Source organism: Coregonus clupeaformis, chromosome 12 (assembly GCF_020615455.1).
Source record: "Coregonus clupeaformis isolate EN_2021a chromosome 12, ASM2061545v1, whole genome shotgun sequence".
Classification (NCBI taxonomy): domain Eukaryota; kingdom Metazoa; phylum Chordata; class Actinopteri; order Salmoniformes; family Salmonidae; genus Coregonus; species Coregonus clupeaformis.
The window spans coordinates 59,871,469-59,892,220 of record NC_059203.1 but is presented as its reverse complement, the minus strand read 5'-3'; the positions used below and the strand labels follow the sequence as shown (position 1 = coordinate 59,892,220).

At 44.8% G+C, this 20,752-nt stretch overlaps 1 protein-coding gene across 1 annotated transcript in view; it reads right to left on the bottom strand.

The window, feature by feature from the left end:
- Nucleotides 1–20,752, bottom strand: part of LOC121578318 (rho GTPase-activating protein 15-like) — a 57,958-nt gene that overhangs the window by 35,184 nt on the left and 2,022 nt on the right. Inside the window, exons 2-6 of the mRNA XM_041892618.2 lie at nucleotides 14,407–14,504; nucleotides 10,861–11,294; nucleotides 7,201–7,387; nucleotides 6,817–7,041; nucleotides 516–679 (exon numbers count right to left, since the gene is read on the bottom strand). Coding sequence (XP_041748552.1) covers nucleotides 516–679; nucleotides 6,817–7,041; nucleotides 7,201–7,387; nucleotides 10,861–11,154 — 870 coding nt within the window. The 5' untranslated portion in view covers nucleotides 11,155–11,294; nucleotides 14,407–14,504. The remainder of the gene's footprint in view (nucleotides 1–515; nucleotides 680–6,816; nucleotides 7,042–7,200; nucleotides 7,388–10,860; nucleotides 11,295–14,406; nucleotides 14,505–20,752) is intronic.

The window sequence follows — 20,752 nt, the reverse complement described above, 5'->3', positions numbered from 1 at the left end:
GTGCGCTAGCCAGCTACTCAATGTAATGGCATAAACAGTCTATCACGAGAGATTATGGATAGCTTTTATTATATAGCCTCATCATTAAGCCATACATGGCATGACACGAAAAGAAGAGTTGGCTACAGCACATAATAGTATGGAATGAGACTAGTTATAACTACACTTCACAAATGATGTACATGTGTATCTGAAGTAGCACAGCTCTAGTCTCTCTGTCCATGTGTTTTTCTGAAGTAGCATACAGTAGCTGTTGTCTAGTCCCTGTCCTGTCTGTGTGCCTTGGTGTGTTGGCCCAGGCTATCTGAAGTAGCATAGCTCAAGCCCCTATCCCTCTTGTCTGTGTGTGTCCTGTCCGTGTGTGTGTCTGTGTGTGTCCTGTCCGTGTGTGTCTGTGTGTGTCCTGTCCGTGTGTGTGTCTGTGTGTGTCCTGTCCATGTGTGTCTGTGTGTGTCCTGTCCATGTGTGTCTGTGTGTGTCCTGTCTGTATCTTGGCCCACTTGGCCCAGTCTTACCTGCAGATGGCTTTGTCTGCGGGCGGCCTCTGCCATCTCCCACTGGATGAGGGACTTGGCAGCACCACCGATGGGCGTGCTCCATCCACTGAGCCCCATCTTGAGCCCCATTTCCCCCACCTCGATCTCCTCATAAGGGTTCGGCAGGTTGCAGGAGCTCTTACCTAAAGGACCAAAGTGGGAAAAAGGTCTTCAGGCTGTATTGTGTATTATCCTTCATAATTTTTATGTAATGTACAGTGCATTCGGAATGTATTCAGACCCCTTGACTTTTTCCACATTTTGTTACGTTACAGCCTTATTCTAAAATTGATTAAATTAATGTTTTTCTTCATCAATCTACACACAATACCACCTTGATCATAGTCTGCTGCTGGAAAATGTGATGGGTGATTTGAAGGAGTCAGGCGCAGGAGGGTAAATCACAGAATACAGAGTTCATTCCGGAATACAGACTTACGCTTGATAGCGTCAAACAGTCCAGTGCGCAAAACAGGCGCACTGGAACAAAACAGGCACACAGGGAAAATATACCCCGCCAATACAAAATACACGTAGCTCAACCGAGCTACTCTCCTCACATTAAACAATCACCCACAAGGACAAGGGGGCAGAGGGAACACTTATACACGTACTATGAACCAGGTGTGTGTAATAGACAAGACAAAACAAATGGAATGATGAGATGTGATGCGGCAGTGGCTAGAAGGCCGGTGACGACGAACGGCGAAGCCTGCCCGAACAAGGAGAGGAGGCAGCTTCGGAGAAAGTCGTGACAGAAAAACGTATGGCTTTACACCCCCTGCTATATTGTGGATAAAGAGTTACCTGTCTAACAGAACACAGAGGGTGTTCTTTAATGGAAGCCTCTCTAACATAATCCAGGTAGAATCAGGAATTCCTCAGGGCAGCTGTCTAGGCCCCTTACTTTTTTCAATCTTTATTAATGACATGCCACTGGCTTCGAGTAAAGTCAGTGTGACTATGTATGCGGATGACTCAACACTATACACGTCAGCTACTACAGCGACTGAAATTACTGCAACACTTAACAAAGAGCTGCAGTTATTTTCACACAATGGGTGGCAAGGAATAAGTTAGTCCTGAATATTGGGACAAATCATTCACTAAACCCTAAACCTCAACTAAATCTTGTAATAAATAATGTGGAAATTGAGCAAGTTGAGGTGACTAAACTGCTTGGAGTAACCCTGGATTATAAACTGTCATGGTCAAAACATATTGATACAACAGTAACTAAGATTGGGAGAAGTCTGTCCATAATAAAGCGCTACTCTACCTTCTTAACCTCTTAAGGATCGGACCCTTTTTTTAAATTTTCGCCTAAAATGACATACCCAAATCTAACTGCCTATAGCTCAGGACCTGAAGCAAGGATATGCATATTCTTCAAATCAAATCACATTTTATTTGTCACATGCGCCGAATACAACAGGTGTAGACATTACAGTGAAATGCTTACTTAAAAGCCCTTAACCAACAATGCAGTTTTAAGAAAGAATACCAAAAGAAATCACAAGTAAATACAATATAAATTAATACGAAATAAAAATAACAAATAATTAAAGAGCAGCAGTAAAAATAACAATAGCGAGGCTATATACAGTGGGAGAAAAAATAATTTAGTCAGCCACCAATTGTGCAAGTTCTCCCACTTAAAAAGATGAGAGAGGCCTGTAATTTTCATCATAGGTACATGTCAACTATGACAGACAAAATGAGAGAAAAAAAAATCCAGAAGATCACATTGTAGGATTTTAAATGAATTTATTTGCAAATTATGGTGGAAAATAAGTATTTGGTCAATAACAAAAGTTTCTCAATACTTTGTTATATACCCTTTGTTGGCAATGACACAGGTCAAACGTTTTCTGTAAGTCTTCACAAGGTTTTCACACACTGTTGCTGGTATTTTGGCCCATTCCTCCATGCAGATCTCCTCTAGAGCAGTGATGTTTTGGGGCTGTCGCTGGGCAACACAGACTTTCAACTCCCTCCAAAGATTTTCTATGGGGTTGAGATCTGGAGACTGGCTAGGCCACTCCAGGACCTTGAAATGCTTCTTACGAAGCCACTCCTTCGTTGCCCGGGCGGTGTGTTTGGAATCATTGTCATGCTGAAAGACCCAGCCACGTTTCATCTTCAATGCCCTTGCTGATGGAAGGAGGTTTTCACTCAAAATCTCACGATACATGGCCCCATTCATTCTTTCCTTTACACAGATCAGTCGTCCTGGTCCCTTTACAGAAAAACAGCCCCAAAGCATGATGTTTCCACCCCCATGCTTCACAGTAGGTATGGTGTTCTTTGGATGCAACTCAGCATTCTTTGTCCTCCAAACACGACAAGTTGAGTTTTTACCAAAAAGTTATATTTTGGTTTCGTCTGACCATATGACATTCTCCCAATCCTCTTCTGGATCATCCAAATGCACTCTAGCAAACTTCAGATGGGCCTGGACATGTACTGGCTTAAGCAGGGGGACACGTCTGGCACTGCAGGATTTGAGTCCCTGGCGGCGTAGTGTGTTACTGATGGTAGGCTTTGTTACTTTGGTCCCAGCTCTCTGCAGGTCATTCACTAGGTCCCCCCGTGTGGTTCTGGGATTTTTGCTCACCGTTCTTGTGATCATTTTGACCTAGTGAAGATCTTGCGTGGAGCCCCAGATCGAGGGAGATTATCAGTGGTCTTGTATGTCTTCCATTTCCTAATAATTGCTCCCACAGTTGATTTCTTCAAACCAAGCTGCTTACCTATTGCAGATTCAGTCTTCCCAGCCTGGTGCAGGTCTACAATTTTGTTTCTGGTGTCCTTTGACAGTTCTTTGGTCTTGGCCATAGTGGAGTTTGGAGTGTGAGTGTTTGAGGTTGTGGACAGGTGTCCTTTATACTGATAACAAGTTCAAACAGGTGCCATAAAATACAGGTAACGAGTGGAGGACAGAGGAGCCTCTTAAAGTAGAAGTTACAGGTCTGTGAGAGCCAGAAATCTTGCTTGTTTGTAGGTGACCAAATACTTATTTTCCATCATAATTTGCAAATAAATTCATAAAAAGTCCTACAATGTGATTTTCTGGAATTTTTTTTCTCAATTTGTCTGTCATAGTTGACTTGTACCTATGATGAAAATTACAGGCCTCTCTCATCTTTTTAAGTGGGAGAACTTGCACAATTGGTGGCTGACTAAATACTTTTTTTCCCCACTGTACAGGTGGTACCGGTACCGAGTCAATGTGTGGGGGCACCGGTTAGTCGAGGTAATTGGGGTAATATGTACATGTAGGTAGAGTTATTAAAGTGACTATGCATAGATAATAAACAGAGAGTGGCAGCAGCGCAAAAAAGGGGTGGGGGGGGGGGCAATGCAAATAGTCTGGGTAGCCATTTGATTAGATGTTCAGTAGTCTTATGGCTTGGGGGTAGAAGCTGTTTAGAAGCCTCTTGAACTTAGACTTGGTGCTCTGGTACCGCTTGACGTGCGGTAGCAGAGAGAACAGTCTATGACTAGGGTGGCTGGAGTCTTTGACAATTTTTAGGCCCTTCCTCTGATACTGCCTGGTATAGAGGTCCTGGATGGATAAAAGCTTTGCCCCAGTGATGTACTGGGGCGTATGCACTACCCTCTGTAGTGCCTTGCGGTCGGAGGCCGAGCAGTTGCCATACCAGGCGATGATGCAACCAGTCAGGATGCTTCCGATGGTGCAGCTGTAGAACCTTTTGAGGATCTGAGGACCCATGCAAAATCTTTTCAGTCTCCTTAGGTGGAATAGGTTTTGTTGCGCCCTCTTCATGACTGTCTTGGTGTGCTTGGACCATGTTAGTTTGTTGGTGATGTGGACACCAAGGAACTTGAAGCTCTCAACCTGCTCCACTACAGCTCCGTCGCTGAGAATGGGGGCGTGCTTGGTCCTCTTCCTTTTCCTGTAGTCCACAATCATCTCATTTGTCTTCATCATGTTGAGGGAGAGATTGTTATCTTGGCACCACATGGCCAGGTCTCTGACCTCCTCCCTATAGCCTGTCTCATCGTTGTCTGTGATCAGGCCTACCACTGTTGTGTCGTCGGCAAACTTAATGATGGTGTTGGAGTCATGCCTGGCCATGCGGTCATGGGTGAACTGGGAGTACAGGAGGGGAATGAGCACGCACCACTGAGGGGCCCCCGTGTTGAGGATCAGAGTGGCAGATGTGTTGTTATCTACCCTTACCACCTGGGGGTGGCCCGTCAGGAAGTCCAGGATCCAGTTGCAGAGGGAGGTCATAGACTGTTTTCTCTGCTACCGTATGGCAAGCGGTACCGGAGTGCCAAGTCTCGGTCCAAAAGGCTTCTAAACAGCTTCTACCCCTAAACCATAAGACTCCTGACAATCTAAACAAATGGCTACCTGGACTATTTGCATTGTTTTATTTTTTACTTACCACTTATTTTTCTTAAAACTGCATTGTTGGTTAAGGGCTTGTAAGCATTTCACTGTAATCGGTACATGTGACAAGTAAAATTTGATTTGAATTACACATGGATTTTGTGTTGTAGATATGTGGGAGTGGAGTAGGGGCCTGAGCGCACACACTTAGTGTGTTGTGAAATCTGCTATGAATGTATAGTAATGTTTTTAAAATTGACTTTTTTTGCCGGAACCCCGAAATGGGGATCAATAATAAATACAAAAATACCCCATAATGACAAAGCGAAAACAGGTTTTTAGACATTTTTGCTAATTTATAACAAATTATAACCAGAAATACCTTATTTAGAAACTTTGCTATGAGACTTCAAATTTAGCTCAGGTGCATCCTGTTTCCATTGATCATCCTTTAAATGTTTCTACAACTTCACTGGAGTCCATCGGTGGTAAAATCAATTGATTGGACATGATTTGGAAAGGCACACACCTGTTTATATAAGGTCCCACAGTTGACAGTGCATGTCAGAACAAAAACCAAGCCATGAGGTCGAAGGAATTGTCCGTAGAGCTCCGAGACAGTATTGTGTCGAGGCACAGGTCTGGGGAAGGGTACCAAAAAATATCTGCAGCATTGAAGGTCCCCAAGAACACAGTGGCCTCCATCATTCTTAAATGGAATAAGTTTGGAACCACCAAGACTCTTCCTAGAGCTGGCCGCCCGGCCAAACTGAGCAATCAGGGAAGAAGGGCCTTGGTCAGGGAGGTGATCAAGAAACCGATGGACACTCTGACAGAGCTCCAGACTTCCTCTGTGGAGATGGGAGAACTTTCCAGAAGGACAACCATCTCTGCAGCACTCCACCAATCAGGCCTTTATGGTAGAGTGGCCAGACGGAAGCCACTCCTCAGTAAAAGGCACAAGACAGCCCACTTGGAGTTTGCCAAAAGGCACCTAAAGACTCTCTGGTCTGATGAAACCAATATTTAACTCTTTGGCCTGAATGCCAAGAGTCACGTCTGGAGGAAACCTGGCACCATCCCTACGGTGAAGCATGGTGGTAACAGCATCATGCTGTGGGGATGATTTTTAGTGTCAGGGACTGGGTGTTTAGTCAGGATCGAGGGAAAGATGAACGGAGAGATCCTTGATGAAAACCTGCTCCAGAGCTCTCAAGACCTCAGACTGGGGCGAAGGTTCACCTTCCAACAGGACAATGACCCTAAGCACACAGCCAAGACAATGCAGGAGTGGCTTTGGGACAAGTCTCTGAATGTCCTTGAGTGGCCCAGCCAGAGCCCGGACTTGAACCTGATTGAACATCTCTGGAGAGACCTGAAAATAGCTGTGCAGCGGCACTCCCCATCCAACCTGACAGAGCTTGAGAGGATCTGCAGAGAAGAATGGGAGAAACTCCCCAAATACAGGTGTGCCAAGCTGGTAGCGTCATACCCAAGAAGACTTGAGGCTGTAATCGCTGCCAAAGGTGCTTTAACAAAGTACTGAGTAAAGGGTCTGAATAGTTAAGTAAATGTGATATTTCAATTGTGTATTTTGTAGAAATTTGCCACAATTTCTAAAAACCCGTTTTTGCTTTGTCATTATGGGGTGTAGATTGATGAGGGGAGAAAAAAACAATTTAATCAATTTTAGAATAAGTCTTTAACGTATGCACTGTATATACTGTTGTCTGCGGCTGGAGCAGCCTTCTATGTAGTTCAAAAAAGAAAAGGCGATAACATCAGCTATCAAAGACCACAACAACAAGGGTCTTATTCCAATTCATTGTGCTCTTATTTATTAAAAAGCTAAAGCGTTTTGACCATGAAGTCAAAGCCAGCCTTCTGTGTACTTTTAATTATCAAGTAAAATCTTACTGCGGGGGATGGGGCCCGAGTGGCCCATGGGGGTCTGGGGGCCCCCAGGGACCATTAGTTTTCCGGTGGAGGAGGTAGTGGTGTTGGAGGGGAGCGCAGGGAGGGGCATGGTTGGGAAGTGGCCCCCTCCTCCTCCCAGACCGGGGGTAGGGCTGTGACAGTTGACTCCCCTGAAGGCACTGTGAGAGTTGAGGTCCTCCATGGAACAACAGAAGGTTTTGGGCACTGTTGTGGAAGGAGAGGAGAAGGAGAAGAGAGAATGAAATAAGATCTATGTGAGTGTTTATTACATGTTTGTATTAGTAAATGGACCATGGAGATCAATTGACCTTAGGACACACACACAACCACACCCCATCCCACCCCCTCCCCACACCCCCGTACCTGAGTACTGGTTGTTAGAACAGGGAGAGAGAGATGACCGGGTCAGGAGTCTCGTGTTGGCGTGGTTTGACATGTTGTTGTTGACATGTTGTCGTACTGACGACAGAGGAGTGATGGGCACCTCCACCACATACGTAGCCGGGACATACATGGGCTTGGCTTTACTGGCTGCCCCAATCCTCCGAACCTGGTAATACAAATACACTGCTCAAAAAAATTAAGGGAACACTTAAACAACACAATGTAATTCCAAGTCAATCACACTTCTGTGAAATCAAACTGTCCACTTAGGAAGCAACACTGATTGACAATACATTTCACATGCTGTTGTGCAAATGGAATAGACAACAGGTGGAGATTATAGGCAATTAGCAAGACACCCCCAATAAAGGACTGGTTTTGCAGGTGGTGACCACAGACCACTTCCCAGTTCCTATGCTTCCTGGCTGATGATTTGATCACTTTTGAATGCTGGCGGTGCTTTCACTCTAGTGGTAGCATGAGACGGAGTCTACAACCCACACAAATGGCTCAGGTAGTGCAGCTCATCCAGGATGGCACATCAATGCGAGCTGTGGCAAGAAGGTTTGCTGTGTCTGTCAGCGTAGTGTCCAGAGCATGGAGGCGCTACCAGGAGACAGGCCAGTACAACAGGAGACGTGGAGGAGGCCATAGGAGGGCAACAACCCAGCAGCAGGACTGCTACCTCTGTCTTTGTGTAAGGAGGAGCAGGAGGAGCACTGCCAGAGCCCTGCAAAATGAACTCCAGCAGGCCACAAATGTGCATGTGTCTGCTCAAATGGTCAGAAACAGACTCCATGAGGGTGGTATGAGGGCCTGACGTCCACAGGTGGGGGTTGTGCTTACAGCCCAACACCGTGCAGGACGTTTGGCATTTGCCAGAGAACACCAATATTGGCAAATTCGCCACTGGCGCCCTGTGCTCTTCACAGATGAAAGCAGGTTCACACTGAGCACGTGACAGACGTGACAGAGTCTGGAGACTCAGTGGAGAACGTTCTGCTGCCTGCAACATCCTCCAGCATGACCTGTTTGGCGGTGGGTCAGTCATGGTGTGGGGTGGCATTTCTTTGGGGGGCTGCACAGCCCTCCATGTGCTCGCCAGAGGTAGCCTGACTGCCATTAGGTACCGAGATGAGATCCTCAGACCCCTTGTGAGACCATATGCTGGTGCGGTTGGCCCTGGGTTCCTCCTAATGCAAGACAATGCTAGACCTCATGTGGCTGGAGTGTGTCAGCAGTTCCTGCAAGAGGAAGGCATTGATGCTATGGACTGGCCCGCCCGTTCCCAGACCTGAATCCAATTGAGCACATCTGGGACATCATGTCTCGCTCCATCCACCAACGCCACGTTGCACAACGGACTGTCTAGGAGTTGGCGGATGCTTTAGTCCAGGTCTGGGAGGAGATCCCTCAGGAGACCATCCGCCACCTCATCAGGAGCATGCCCAGGCGTTGTAGGGAGGTCATACAGGCACGTGGAGGCCACACACACTACTGAGCCTCATTTTGACTTGTTTTAAGGACATTACATCAAAGTTGGATCAGCCTGTAGTGTGGTTTTCCACTTTAAATTTGAGGGTGACTCCAAATCCAGACCTCCATGGGTTGATACATATGATTTCCATTGATAATTTTTGTGTGATTTTGTTGTCAGCACATTCAACTATGTAAAGAAAAAATAATTTAATAAGATTATTTCATTCATTCAGATCTAGGATGTGTTATTTTAGTGTTCCCTTTATTTTTTTGAGCAGTGTATATACACGGAACAAAAATATAAACGCAACATGCCACAATTTCAAATATTTTACTGAGTTACAGATCATATAAGGAAATCAGTCAATTGAAATGAATTCATTAGGCCCTAATCTATGGATTTCATATGACTGGGAATACAGATATGCATCTATTGGTCACTGATACATTTTTTAAAAGTAGTGGCGTGGATCAGAAAACTATTCAGCATCTGGTGTGACCACCATTTGCCTCAAGCAGTGCAACACATCTCCTTAGCATAGAGTTGATCAGGCTGTTGATTGTGGCCTGTGGAATGTTGTCCCACTCCTTTTAATATGCCATTTAGCAGACGCTTTTATCCAAAGCGACTTACAGTAATGTTTGCATACATTTTTACCTATGGGTGGTCCTGGGGATCGAACCCACTACCCTGGCGTTACAAGCGCCATGCTCTACCAATTGAGCTACAGAGAAGGCTGGCTTTTCAATGGCTGTGCGAAGTTACTGGATATTTGCGGGAACTGGAACACGCTGTCGTACACGTCAATCCAGAGCATCCCAAATGTGCTCAATGGGTGACATGTCTGGTGAGTATGCAGGCCATGGAAGAACTGTTTCATTTTCAGCTTCCTAAAATTGTGTACAGATACTTGCGACATGGGGCCGTGCATTACCATGCTGAAATATGAGGTGATGGCGGCGGATGAATGGCACGACAATGGGCCTCTGGATCTCGTCATGATATCTCTGTGCATTCAAATTGTTATCGATAAAATGCAATTGTGTTCGTTGCGTAGCTTATGCCTGCCCATACCATAACCCCACCGGCACCATGGTGCACTCTGTTCACAACGTTGACATCGGCAAACCGCTCGCCCACACGACGCCATACACGCTGTCTGCCATCTGCCCGGTACAGTTGAAACCGGGATTCATCCTTGAAGAGCACAGTTCTCCAGCGTGCCAGTGGCCATCGAAGGTGAGCATTTGCCCATTAAAGTCAGTTACGACTCCGAACTGCAGTCAGGTCAAGACCCTGGTGAGGACGACGAGCACGCAGATGAGCTTCCCTGAGATGGTTTCTGACAGTTTGTGCAGAAACTCTTTGGTTGTGCAAACCCACAGTTTCATCAGCTGTCTGGATGGCTGGGCTCAGACGATCCCGCAGGTAAAGAAGCCGGATGTGGAGGTCCTGGGCTGGCTTGGTTACACGTGGTCTGTAGTAGTGAGGTCGGTTGGACGTACTGCCAAATTCTCTAAAACGACATTGGTCGCTTATGGTAGAGAAATGAAGATTCAATTCTATGTCAACAGCTCTGGTGGACATTCCTTCAGTAAGCATGCCAATTGCAAGCACATTCAAAACTTGAGACATCTGTGGCATTGTGTTGTGTGACAAAACTGTACATTTTAGAGTGGTCTTTTATTGTCCACAGCACAAGGTGCACCTGTGTAATGATCATGCTATTTAATCAGCTTCTTGATATGCCACACCTGTCAGGTGGATGGGCTATCTTGGCAAAGGAGAAATGCTCACTAACAGAGATGTAAACAAATTTGTGCCCAAAATTTGAGAGAAACAAGCTTTTTGTGCGTATGGAACATTTCTGGGATCTTTTATTTTAGCTCATGAAACATGGGACCAACACTTTACATGTTGTGTTTATATTTTCTTCAGTATATATGCCATTTAGCAGATGCTCTTATCCAAAACTGGGCGAATCCTAACCACTATTTCAGTCAAATTTCACATAGCTTCCATTGACATCCATAGATGACTAAGTTTAAATTTGACTTAACTGGAAGTAAGGATTTTCCCAATACATTTTAGAATATGTGATCCCAGCAGGATTCCTAGCACCACGCTCGTACCAACCCAGCCACAAAGGACGTCCTTACCTGCCACCAGTCAGTGTTAGTCTTCCTGAGCAGAATAAACCGCTCTCCCTCTCGGATGCAGACCTGTCGTCCATCTGCCTCGCGGTACTGATAGTCATACTGAGCCTCCAACACCACCGTGCCACTGGGGACGCCACACACAGTAGGCACACTCACACTGCTAACACTGCTGCTCACACTGGCACGGCTCCCCCTGCTGGACACACTGCTCACACTGGTAATACTCCCTCTGGTGGAGGCTGAGGGCTTGGCGGGTGAGGCTACTGGTGAACGGCGCCAGCTGCCTGACAGCATGGTGGATGGATGCTCCTGGCTGGTTGGACTGGGGCTCAGTGGGGGGTGTTGGGGACAAGGGGACGGGTGGCGAGGGTGGGGTCACAGGTGACGCTGACACAAGGTACCGGCGGCGACTGGTGCCAGGCCAGCGCCATTCTCTGAAACACAAACGGAACAGAACTGGGTTACTGTAAATATGGACACAATATGGCAAGCATCACATATCCACACCATTCGATATCATAATCTCAGACCCCTATATTAAGCTTAGATCTCAAGACATTTACATTTTAGTCATTTAGCTCTTTCCCAGAGCGACTTACATGAGCAATTAGGGTTAAGTGTGTTGCTCAAAGGCATATCGACAGATTTTTCACCTAGTCTGCTCGGGGATTCAAACCAGCGATCATTCGGTTTTTATTTTATTTTATTTCACCTTTATTTAACCAGGTAAGCCAGTTGAGAACAGGTTCTCATTTACAACTGCGACCTGGCCAAGACAAAGCAAAGTAGTGCAACAAAAACAACACAGAGTTACATATGGGGTAAAAAAAAAACAAAGTCAGAAATACAACAGAAAAATATATATACAGTGTGTGCAAATGTAGCAAGTTATGGAGGTAAGGCAATAAATAGGCTATAGTGCAGAATAATTACAATAGTATTAACACTGGAATGCTAGATGTGCAAGAGATTATGTGCAAATAGAGATACTGGGGTGCAAAAGAGCAAATTAAATAACAATATAGGGATGAGGTAGTTGGGTGGGCTAATTTCAGATGGGCTGTGTACAGGTGCAGTGATCGGTAAGGTGCTCTGACAACTGATGCTTAAAGTTATTGAGGGAGATAAGAGTCTCCAGCTTCAGAGATTTTTGCAATTCGTTCCAGTCATTGGCAGCAGAGAACTGGAAGGAATGGCGGCCAAAGGAGGTGTTGGCTTTGGGAATGACCAGTGAGATATACCTGCTGGAGCGCAGACTACGGGTGGGTGCTGCTATGGTGACCAATGAGCTAAGATAAGGCGGGGATTTGCCTAGCAGTGATTTATAGATGGCCTGGAGCCAGTGGGTTTGACGACGAACATGTAGTGAGGACCAGCCAACAAGAGCGTACAGGTCACAGTGGTGGGTAGTGTATGGGGCTTTGGAGACAAAACGGATGGCACTGTGATAGACTACATCCAATTTGCTGAGTAGAGTGTTGGAGGCTATTTTATAAATGACATCGCCGAAGTCAAGGATCGGTAGGATAGTCAGTTTTACGAGGGCATGTTTGGCAGCATGAGTGAAGGAGGCTTTGTTGCGAAATAGGAAGCCGATTCTAGATTTAACTTTGGATTGGAGATTCTTTATGTGAGTCTGGAAGTTGAGTTTACAGTCTAACCAGACACCTAGATATTTGTAGTTGTCCACATACTCTAGGTCAGACCCGTCGAGAGTGGTGATTCTAGTCGGGTGGGCGGGTGCTAGCAGCGTTCGATTGAAAAGCATGCATTTAGTTTTACTAGTGTTTAAGAGCAGTTGAAGGCTACTGAAGGATTGTTGTATGGCATTGAAGCTCGTTTGGAGGTTTGTTAACACAGTGTCCAATGAAGGGCCAGATGTATTACTGGCCCAACCCTCTTAACTGCTAGGCTACTTGCCGCCCCAATATAAGGTCTTAATACCATACAAAGCTATGGACTATCCGGCAAAGAAACATCAGAGATAATCGCATAATATAAACAGCAAGTAGCAATTGTGTTACAAAGCAATTGTATTCTAAAAAGAGGGCATTGCCATTGATTTGCAATCCTTCATTTGTTTAATGGGGCTCATGCATTTAGAGAGAGAAAAAAAAACTGAGTGTGCTGATCAACCAACCAGTATCTAAATCCTTTTCATCTTGCCACCTGAACCATCCACGGCATCATCAGACAGCTAAAACCTTCCAACGACCAACCATAACAACACACATCTAAAACTCTGCCCTTACATAACATACCCAACAGAACATCCCTTTGAGACTGAGATCCTGAGAGCAGGTCTCTCTCTCTCTCTCTCTCTCTCTCTCTCTCTCTCTCTCTCTCTCTCTCTCTCTCTCTCTCTCTCTCTCTCTCTCTCTCTCTCTCTCTCTCTCTCTCTCTCTCTCTCTCTCTCTCTCTCTCTCTCTCTCTCTCTCTCTCTCTCTCTCTCTCTCTCTCTCTCTCTCTCTCTCTCTCTCTCTCTCTCACAGTAGCACTTGTGTGTGGCCTGTGTTTGTTTGTGCGTGCTTGCGTACGTGTGTGTTTGTGTGTGTGTGGGTGTTCTGTTTTAGTGTACGCCTGAACCAGCTGACAAGCGTAAACACAGCAGTTAAAGCATCAAAACTGATGGGATTCCCAATTCCCTCACATATGTGTTCCTAGTCTGGATCCGAGTGTTCCATCCATCCATCCATCCACTATGTCTAGACTGCTAGCTGTGGACCTTGAAACAACAAGTGTTAGATACAAAACAGAACAGAAGCAGGTCAAGCACAAAAACAGGAAACCTCTTTCAGAGCATCAACACCCAAAGTGTGAGTGAGGTCATATCTCTCCTCTTTCGTTTGACACTGGTGGCCATCGCTATGTCTGTTCCACTCAATACCAGAATGTGTGAAATTAGGAAACTAACAGGATTACTAACCCTGTTATGACCATGTTGGCCAACATGAAGAGAGAGACAGATTGGCCACTAATAAGAGCACTATTTATATAAATATAGCTGGCCAACCCACAAGAGATTTGGATCTGGGTTCTGAGAATTGAGACTAAAGCCCCACATCCAAACAAACAGACAGAAAGACAGACAGACAGTGAGAGGGAGAGAGACACATATGGTGGCAGACGGACCCTCAGAACTGGGGTGGGTGAGGCTAACAGTTAGCTAACCCCAATGCCGGCTGTGCCAATTAGAGAGGGCCCCACATGACTCAGGTCTGGCAACAATAACGTCAACAACAACACCAGGTGAGAGAAAGAGAGGTGGAGGGGGTGGGGGGGAATACAGAGAAAAGGAGCGAGAGCAGGAAAAAGAGCGAGAGAGAGAGAGAGAGAGAGCACAAGAAAGACAGAGAGCTAAAAGAGAGAGAGAGAGAGAGAGAGCGAGAGAGATACAGTTAAAGATAGAGAGAAAACGTAGTCCAGCTCAGACAAACATCAACATACAATTACACTGTAGACTGCATGCACGCTTGTGTGTGTATTATATTGTGAATGAATGACTGCATAAATGCATGTGTATGAGAGACAAGTAGACCTACTCACCATGTCTGTGTTGTGGTCAGTCTTGATGTTAGCTGGTCAGCAGTAAAGATGGAGGAGGAGGTTCTATGATGCAATCTGCCACAGTACTAACATCCCAGCTGGCCAGTCAACAGTCAACCATCCAAAACAATGAAGAAACATTGGACAAGTCAGTCACACGTTAGCCCAGCAGCGAGTTTCATCATCTGCTCTGCTTTAGGGAGGATAAGGGGACCACCCAACAGAGAGTTAACGAGGCTAGTGGCACTGTCAACTGACACACACACTAAGGCACACACGAATGCACGCATGAAGGCATGCACACACACACACACACGCACACACACACACTCTCTAACACTTAATCCCAGTTGACGGATCTTGAATCAGCTCAGTGAACCCTAGTAACTAATGCTACCCTCCCATTCAGCACCAATATGCCTTCATGAGTGTGTGTGGCCCCAGTCCTGTGCCGCGTACAGCCCAGCCCATTCGCCTCATTGATCATCCAGCCATTGATTATTGTCCGTGCTTATAGCTCAGAGCTGTCTGAATGGTCAACAGACCCAACAGAGCTGCCTAACCAACAGAGCTGGGCCTTAAAACTCTCACTCCCCAACTCTAACTCCAACTCCAACTCGAACAAAGAACACGCAACAATGAACATTTGGGAAATAACTGTTATTTGTCACTGCCACTATTTGGAAATCAAATCAGATTTGTGTGATGTGCTGGTTGTGCTATGAGCATAGAAATCGAAATGGAAAACCCATTAGAGTCATTGGGTCCGAGATGGAATTCTGTTTCTATGGGTATGAGTTATACAGTGAGGGAAAAAAGTATTTGATCCCCTGCTGATTTTGTACGTTTAACCACTGACAAGAAATGATCAGTCTATAATTTTAATGGTAGGTTTATTTGAACAGTGAGAGACAGAATAACAACAAAAAAATCCAGAGAAACGCATGTCAAAAATGTTATAAATTGATTTGCATTTTAATGAGGGAAATAAGTATTTGACCCCCTCTCAATCAGAAAGATTTCTGGCTCCCAGGTATCTTTTATACAGGTAACGAGCTGAGATTAGGAGCACACTCTTAAAGGGAGTGCTCCTAAACTCAGTTTGTTACCTGTATAAAAGACACCTGTCCACAGAAGCAATCAATCAATCAGATTCCAAACTCTCCACCTTGTCCAAGACCAAAGAGCTCTCCAAGGATGTCAGGGACAAGATTGTAGACCTACACAAGGCTGGAATGGGCTACAAGACCATCGCCAAGCAGCTTGGTGAGAAGGTGACAACAGTTGGTGCGATTATTCGCAAATGGAAGAAACACAAAATAACTGTCAATCTCCCTCGGCCTGGGGCTCCATGCAAGATCTCACCTCGTGGAGTTGCAATGATCATGAGAACGGTGAGGAATCAGCCCAGAACTACACGGGAGGATCTTGTCAATGATCTCAAGGCAGCTGGGACCATAGTCACCAAGAAAACAATTGGTAACACACTACGCCGTGAAGGACTGAAATCCTGCAGCGCCCGCAAGGTCCCCCTGCTCAAGAAAGCACATATACAGACCCGTCTGAAGTTTGCCAATGAACATCTGAATGATTCAGAGGAGAACTGGGTGAAAGTGTTGTGGTCAGATGAGACCAAAATCGAGCTCTTTGGCATCAACTCAACTCGCCGTGTTTGGAGGAGGAGGAATGCTGCCTATGACCCCAAGAACACCATCCCCACCGTCAAACATGGAGGTGGAAACATTATGCTTTGGGGGAGTTTTTCTGCTAAGGGGACAGGACAACTTCACCGCATCAAAGGGACGATGGACGGGGCCATGTACCGTCAAATCTTGGGTGAGAACCTCCTTCCCTCAGCCAGGGCATTGAAAATGGGTCGTGGATGGGTATTCCAGCATGACAATGACCCAAAACACACGGCCAAGGCAACAAAGGAGTGGCTCAAGAAGAAGCACATTAAGGTCCTGGAGTGGCCTAGCCAGTCTCCAGACCTTAATCCCATAGAAAATCTGTGGAGGGAGCTGAAGGTTCGAGTTGCCAAACGTCAGCCTCGAAACCTTAATGACTTGGAGAAGATCTGCAAAGAGGAGTGGAACAAAATCCCTCCTGAGATGTGTGCAAACCTGGTGGCCAACTACAAGAAACGTCTGACCTCTGTGATTGCCAACAAGGGTTTTGCCACCAAGTACTAAGTCATGTTTTGCAGAGGGGTCAAATACTTATTTCCTTCACTGTATGTCCTTGGGTCTCATACCTGACCCATAGACCCACAGTATTCTCTTACTCTATTTCTATTTTCTAGCCTTTCAGAGGAGTCAGGAAGAAGCGGAATAGAGTAAATTGGGAATTTCACACTTCCACAAACTACAGTGTATAGTCCTAATTCCTAGACTGTCTCTCTATCTGCTGTTGATGGCCAGGGATCATGGATTGGCCCAGATTAAATTGTCCTACGCCAGTTTTTTTTTGTTTTGTTTGTTTATCCACACTAAATTTTAACACAAATATTAAGTTGATAATTGTCAAAAGATCAACAGTGGTCCCTCCCTTTCCTTCCACCCTGCAATGACACTCACTCCTCTTTGAAGACAAAACGTGACTGACACACAACATCAGGGTTCCGGCTTGGACCGTACTGTTTACTGCAAATCACATTGGATGAACATCTGATTACCATTATTGATATTAAATATGAATGACATTTACATCACTTAAAATGATCAACAGTGGCCCTCCCTTCAACCCTGCAATACCCCTCCTATTTGAAGATAAGCTGTGAAGATAGTCCTAACTGGTGCACCCCTGCATGGGGCTGTTGCTTCCCGGCCAAAACAGCTTTTCATCCTCTCAGCTCTCTCTGCTGTGTGAATCATTGATGAGCAGACCAGAGAGAGACACTGAATCACTGAAACTCTCTGGAGGTGATGCGTCCAAAATGCCACTTTATTCCCTCAATACTGCACTATTTTTGACCAGGGCATAGGGTTCCATTTTGGGTCAATCTGGGTCCCTGTCAGAGACTAGCCTGTCAGGATTAGAGAGAGATTTAGGTGCAGGAAGAGGAGCATGATTATTTAAATTGGATTTATTTTAACAGGCAATTAAGATAAGAACAAATTCTTATTTACAATGACGGCCTGGCAAGTGGCAAAAAGCCTCTGTGGGGCAGGGGGCGGGGATTAAAAGTGTTGGACAAGACAGACTACACAGACGGAAGACACTTGGCAACAGCACAGATACATCAGCAGACAGACCGTGGAAAAAAAGCACATCACACACCGTCATGACACCACCACACTACATGAAGGGACACTTATAGCAACAACACAACATGGCAACAACACAACATATTGACAGAAACATTGTTAAGGGCAGACAACAGAACGAGGGACAAAAAGGCAGAGACGAATCACATCATGCATAACAGCTACAATTGTCAGTGAGTGTCCATGACTGAGTCCTTGAATGGAGAGATGGAGACAAAACTTTCCAGCTTAAGTGTTTCTGCAGATCGTTCCAGTCGCTAGCTACAGCGAACTGAAAAAAAGAGCGACCCAGGGATGTGTTTGATTTGGGGACCTTTAATAGAATGTGACTGGCAGATCGGGTGCTTTATGAAGATGCAAATAAATAATTTGCAAATAAATTCATTAAAAATCCTACAATGTGATTTTCTGGGAAAAAAAATCTCATTTTGTCGTGTACCTATGATGAAAATTACAGGCCTCTCTCATCTTTTTAAGTGGGAGAACTTGCACAATTGGTGGCTGACTAAATACTTTTTTTCCCCACTCTATACTACTCACACACCTTGTTTTTATTGCATATTTGAAATATTTACCTGAATTCCTTATCACCCCACAAAATTTGTCACTACTAAAACATAGTGAAAAAGTAGCAATAAAGGGAGAGCCATGCACAGTAGTGATCATTTTGATTAACCTTCTATTACAGATTCATTTTAGAAATTGTATATACATAACAAATTAACAAAATAGTAAAAACATGATTTTTAACCAGATTTTCAAAACCTTTACATTCAATTTAGAGAAATATACTCTGTATTGTTCTCTGTAAATGTTCAATGTGGATAGTATGAATCTGAAACTTGTTGATTGATTGAATTACTTATGCCTCTAATTAATTATTTTGGCAAAATAACAGGCATTTCATTGTCAAGTGTCCATCATAGAGATAAATGGAGGACTCTAGATGAATATAACTTGTTTTAGTATACACATTGCCATGGAGGGCTTCCACCATTTAAAAGTAGTCAACTGGGTGGGGATTCCTATGGGTTGTGATCAGCCAGTGATCAGACACTGTCGTCTTCAAAGCTGGGTTGCCTATGGTTTGTAAACCAAAGACTAAGGTAATATCCAGGAGCCAAAACCAAGCTTTATACCAGGACATTGGTCCCAAGATCCAGACCCAGTGAGTTGAGACATGACAAGTTAAAGACCGAATGTATGTGGTCTTGAGGGGTCTCCAGACCAAGACCACTAGATCAAGAGTCCATTGGCCCTTTCTTCAATTGTAAGAAACTCAATTAGAGTAAACTCGAGTACAGTACAGTATAGTAGAGCACAGTAAAGTACAGCACAGTAGAGTCGGGTGCAGTACAGTACGCTACAGTATAGTAGAGCGCAGTAGAGTAGAGCACAGTAAGTATAGTATATTACAGTACAGTACAGTATAGCACATTAAAGACATCTATGTTTTGGTCAAATAGATGTCAATGTTCGGGCTCTTGGAGGGTTGGAGCCCCCCTGCTGGCTATGTATTTTAATACTCTACACTTTTTGTGGTCCTCTGTAGCTCAGTTGGTAGAGCATAGTGCATGAAACTTAAAAATGGAGATAGCTTCAATGGCGCTGCCCATGCTGTCACATTATTAAAGAATCCCCATAGCTAACATACGGCTTGCTAACTTTCATTTGGACAGATGTACATCTCAGCAAACATATTTTTTTGTCCCAAAACTGTACTTTACATATTTCTTGATATACAAGATGTCCGGTAGTGATACTTCTTAAAAATCCATGAAGATTTACCAACTTGCTCACTAATTTTCTCCTAAATGTTTACAGACAAACTACTCACCATTTGGCAATGCTGGAGAGGGGTGCAATCCCATCACCTGGTGATACTGTATTTGTAGGGGTGTGGCTTAAAGGGATGCTCCGGAACTTTGTATACTTTTTAGTCAGTAGTTCTAAAAGTAGTGCTCACGAGCATAAAGTGGTCCCCGAAAATTGCGTACTACGTCACATAGGTGCAGATATGTGCACCACGTCATTGCTCTCTCTCGCTCTGCTGTGGGTGCATGATGTGCACCTTACTAGCTGTCATTCATATGGCGAGGGGCTGAAGCTCATTGGTTTAACTCGAATTGCTAGGGGGCTGGCACACGTGGGGTAAAATTTTGGGAAAATGGCCCAGCACAGCTTCCAGAAAAACAATTGCTTTCAAACTAGGGATTTCGAGGCTAATGAGGTAAGACACTAATTATGCCCATAGATTATGTATGTATGATCTACACATTGACACATCCAGCCCAAAGCGGGAGGTTTAGAAAATACTTACTAGTAGTCAACGTTCTGGAGCATGTCTTTAAGACACATTCATTCTACAGTCTTAAATGTGTGTGTTTTGGTTGTGGGACAGGTGGGACAGGATTTTTTTTCCAAGATGTTTAAAAATAAACAATGCTACTAATTACATCCGTATCTTTCAATGTAACAATAAAACAACTTTCAGAGCAAATCCAGTCCGGCTGCAACTCCTACTGTTATTTCCTGCATTTCAAATGGATTGTTTGTATAAATCCAACTTTTCAAAACATCAGGGGTGAAAAAGCATAGCAGTTTTCAAGAAATGGGAAGAATTAGAACCAATCTTTCATTTCCAGAAGGCTCTTAATTCATCAGCACTCCAACCATAGACATATAATCTTCCTATGTCTCCAGCAACCTGGGGATGCAGACTAGAGGAGCTGAGCACATAGATACACGCATCATTGGCTGAGCCTCAGTCCGACTCCCACAGGCCTCCCTGCCCCTCCCAGAAGCCTGCAGCTCATTCATTGATGTTTCTGATGAAAAGCACAGAGACCATTGATCCACCAGGGATGGGAGGGAGGCACGGAGCTGTCACAAGCTATCAGCAAAGTCAAAGACCCACTTTCTGCAACAGTAACATCACAGAGAGTCAATCACTCACAGAGTGTGTGATACCACCAGGGACCATTGCAGTTCATTAAACCTCTCTGGGTAATGCAGAGTCAAACACAGTGGCTACACAGAGAAGCACAAGCATTTATAGTGTTTAGTACAGGTTCCTAGAA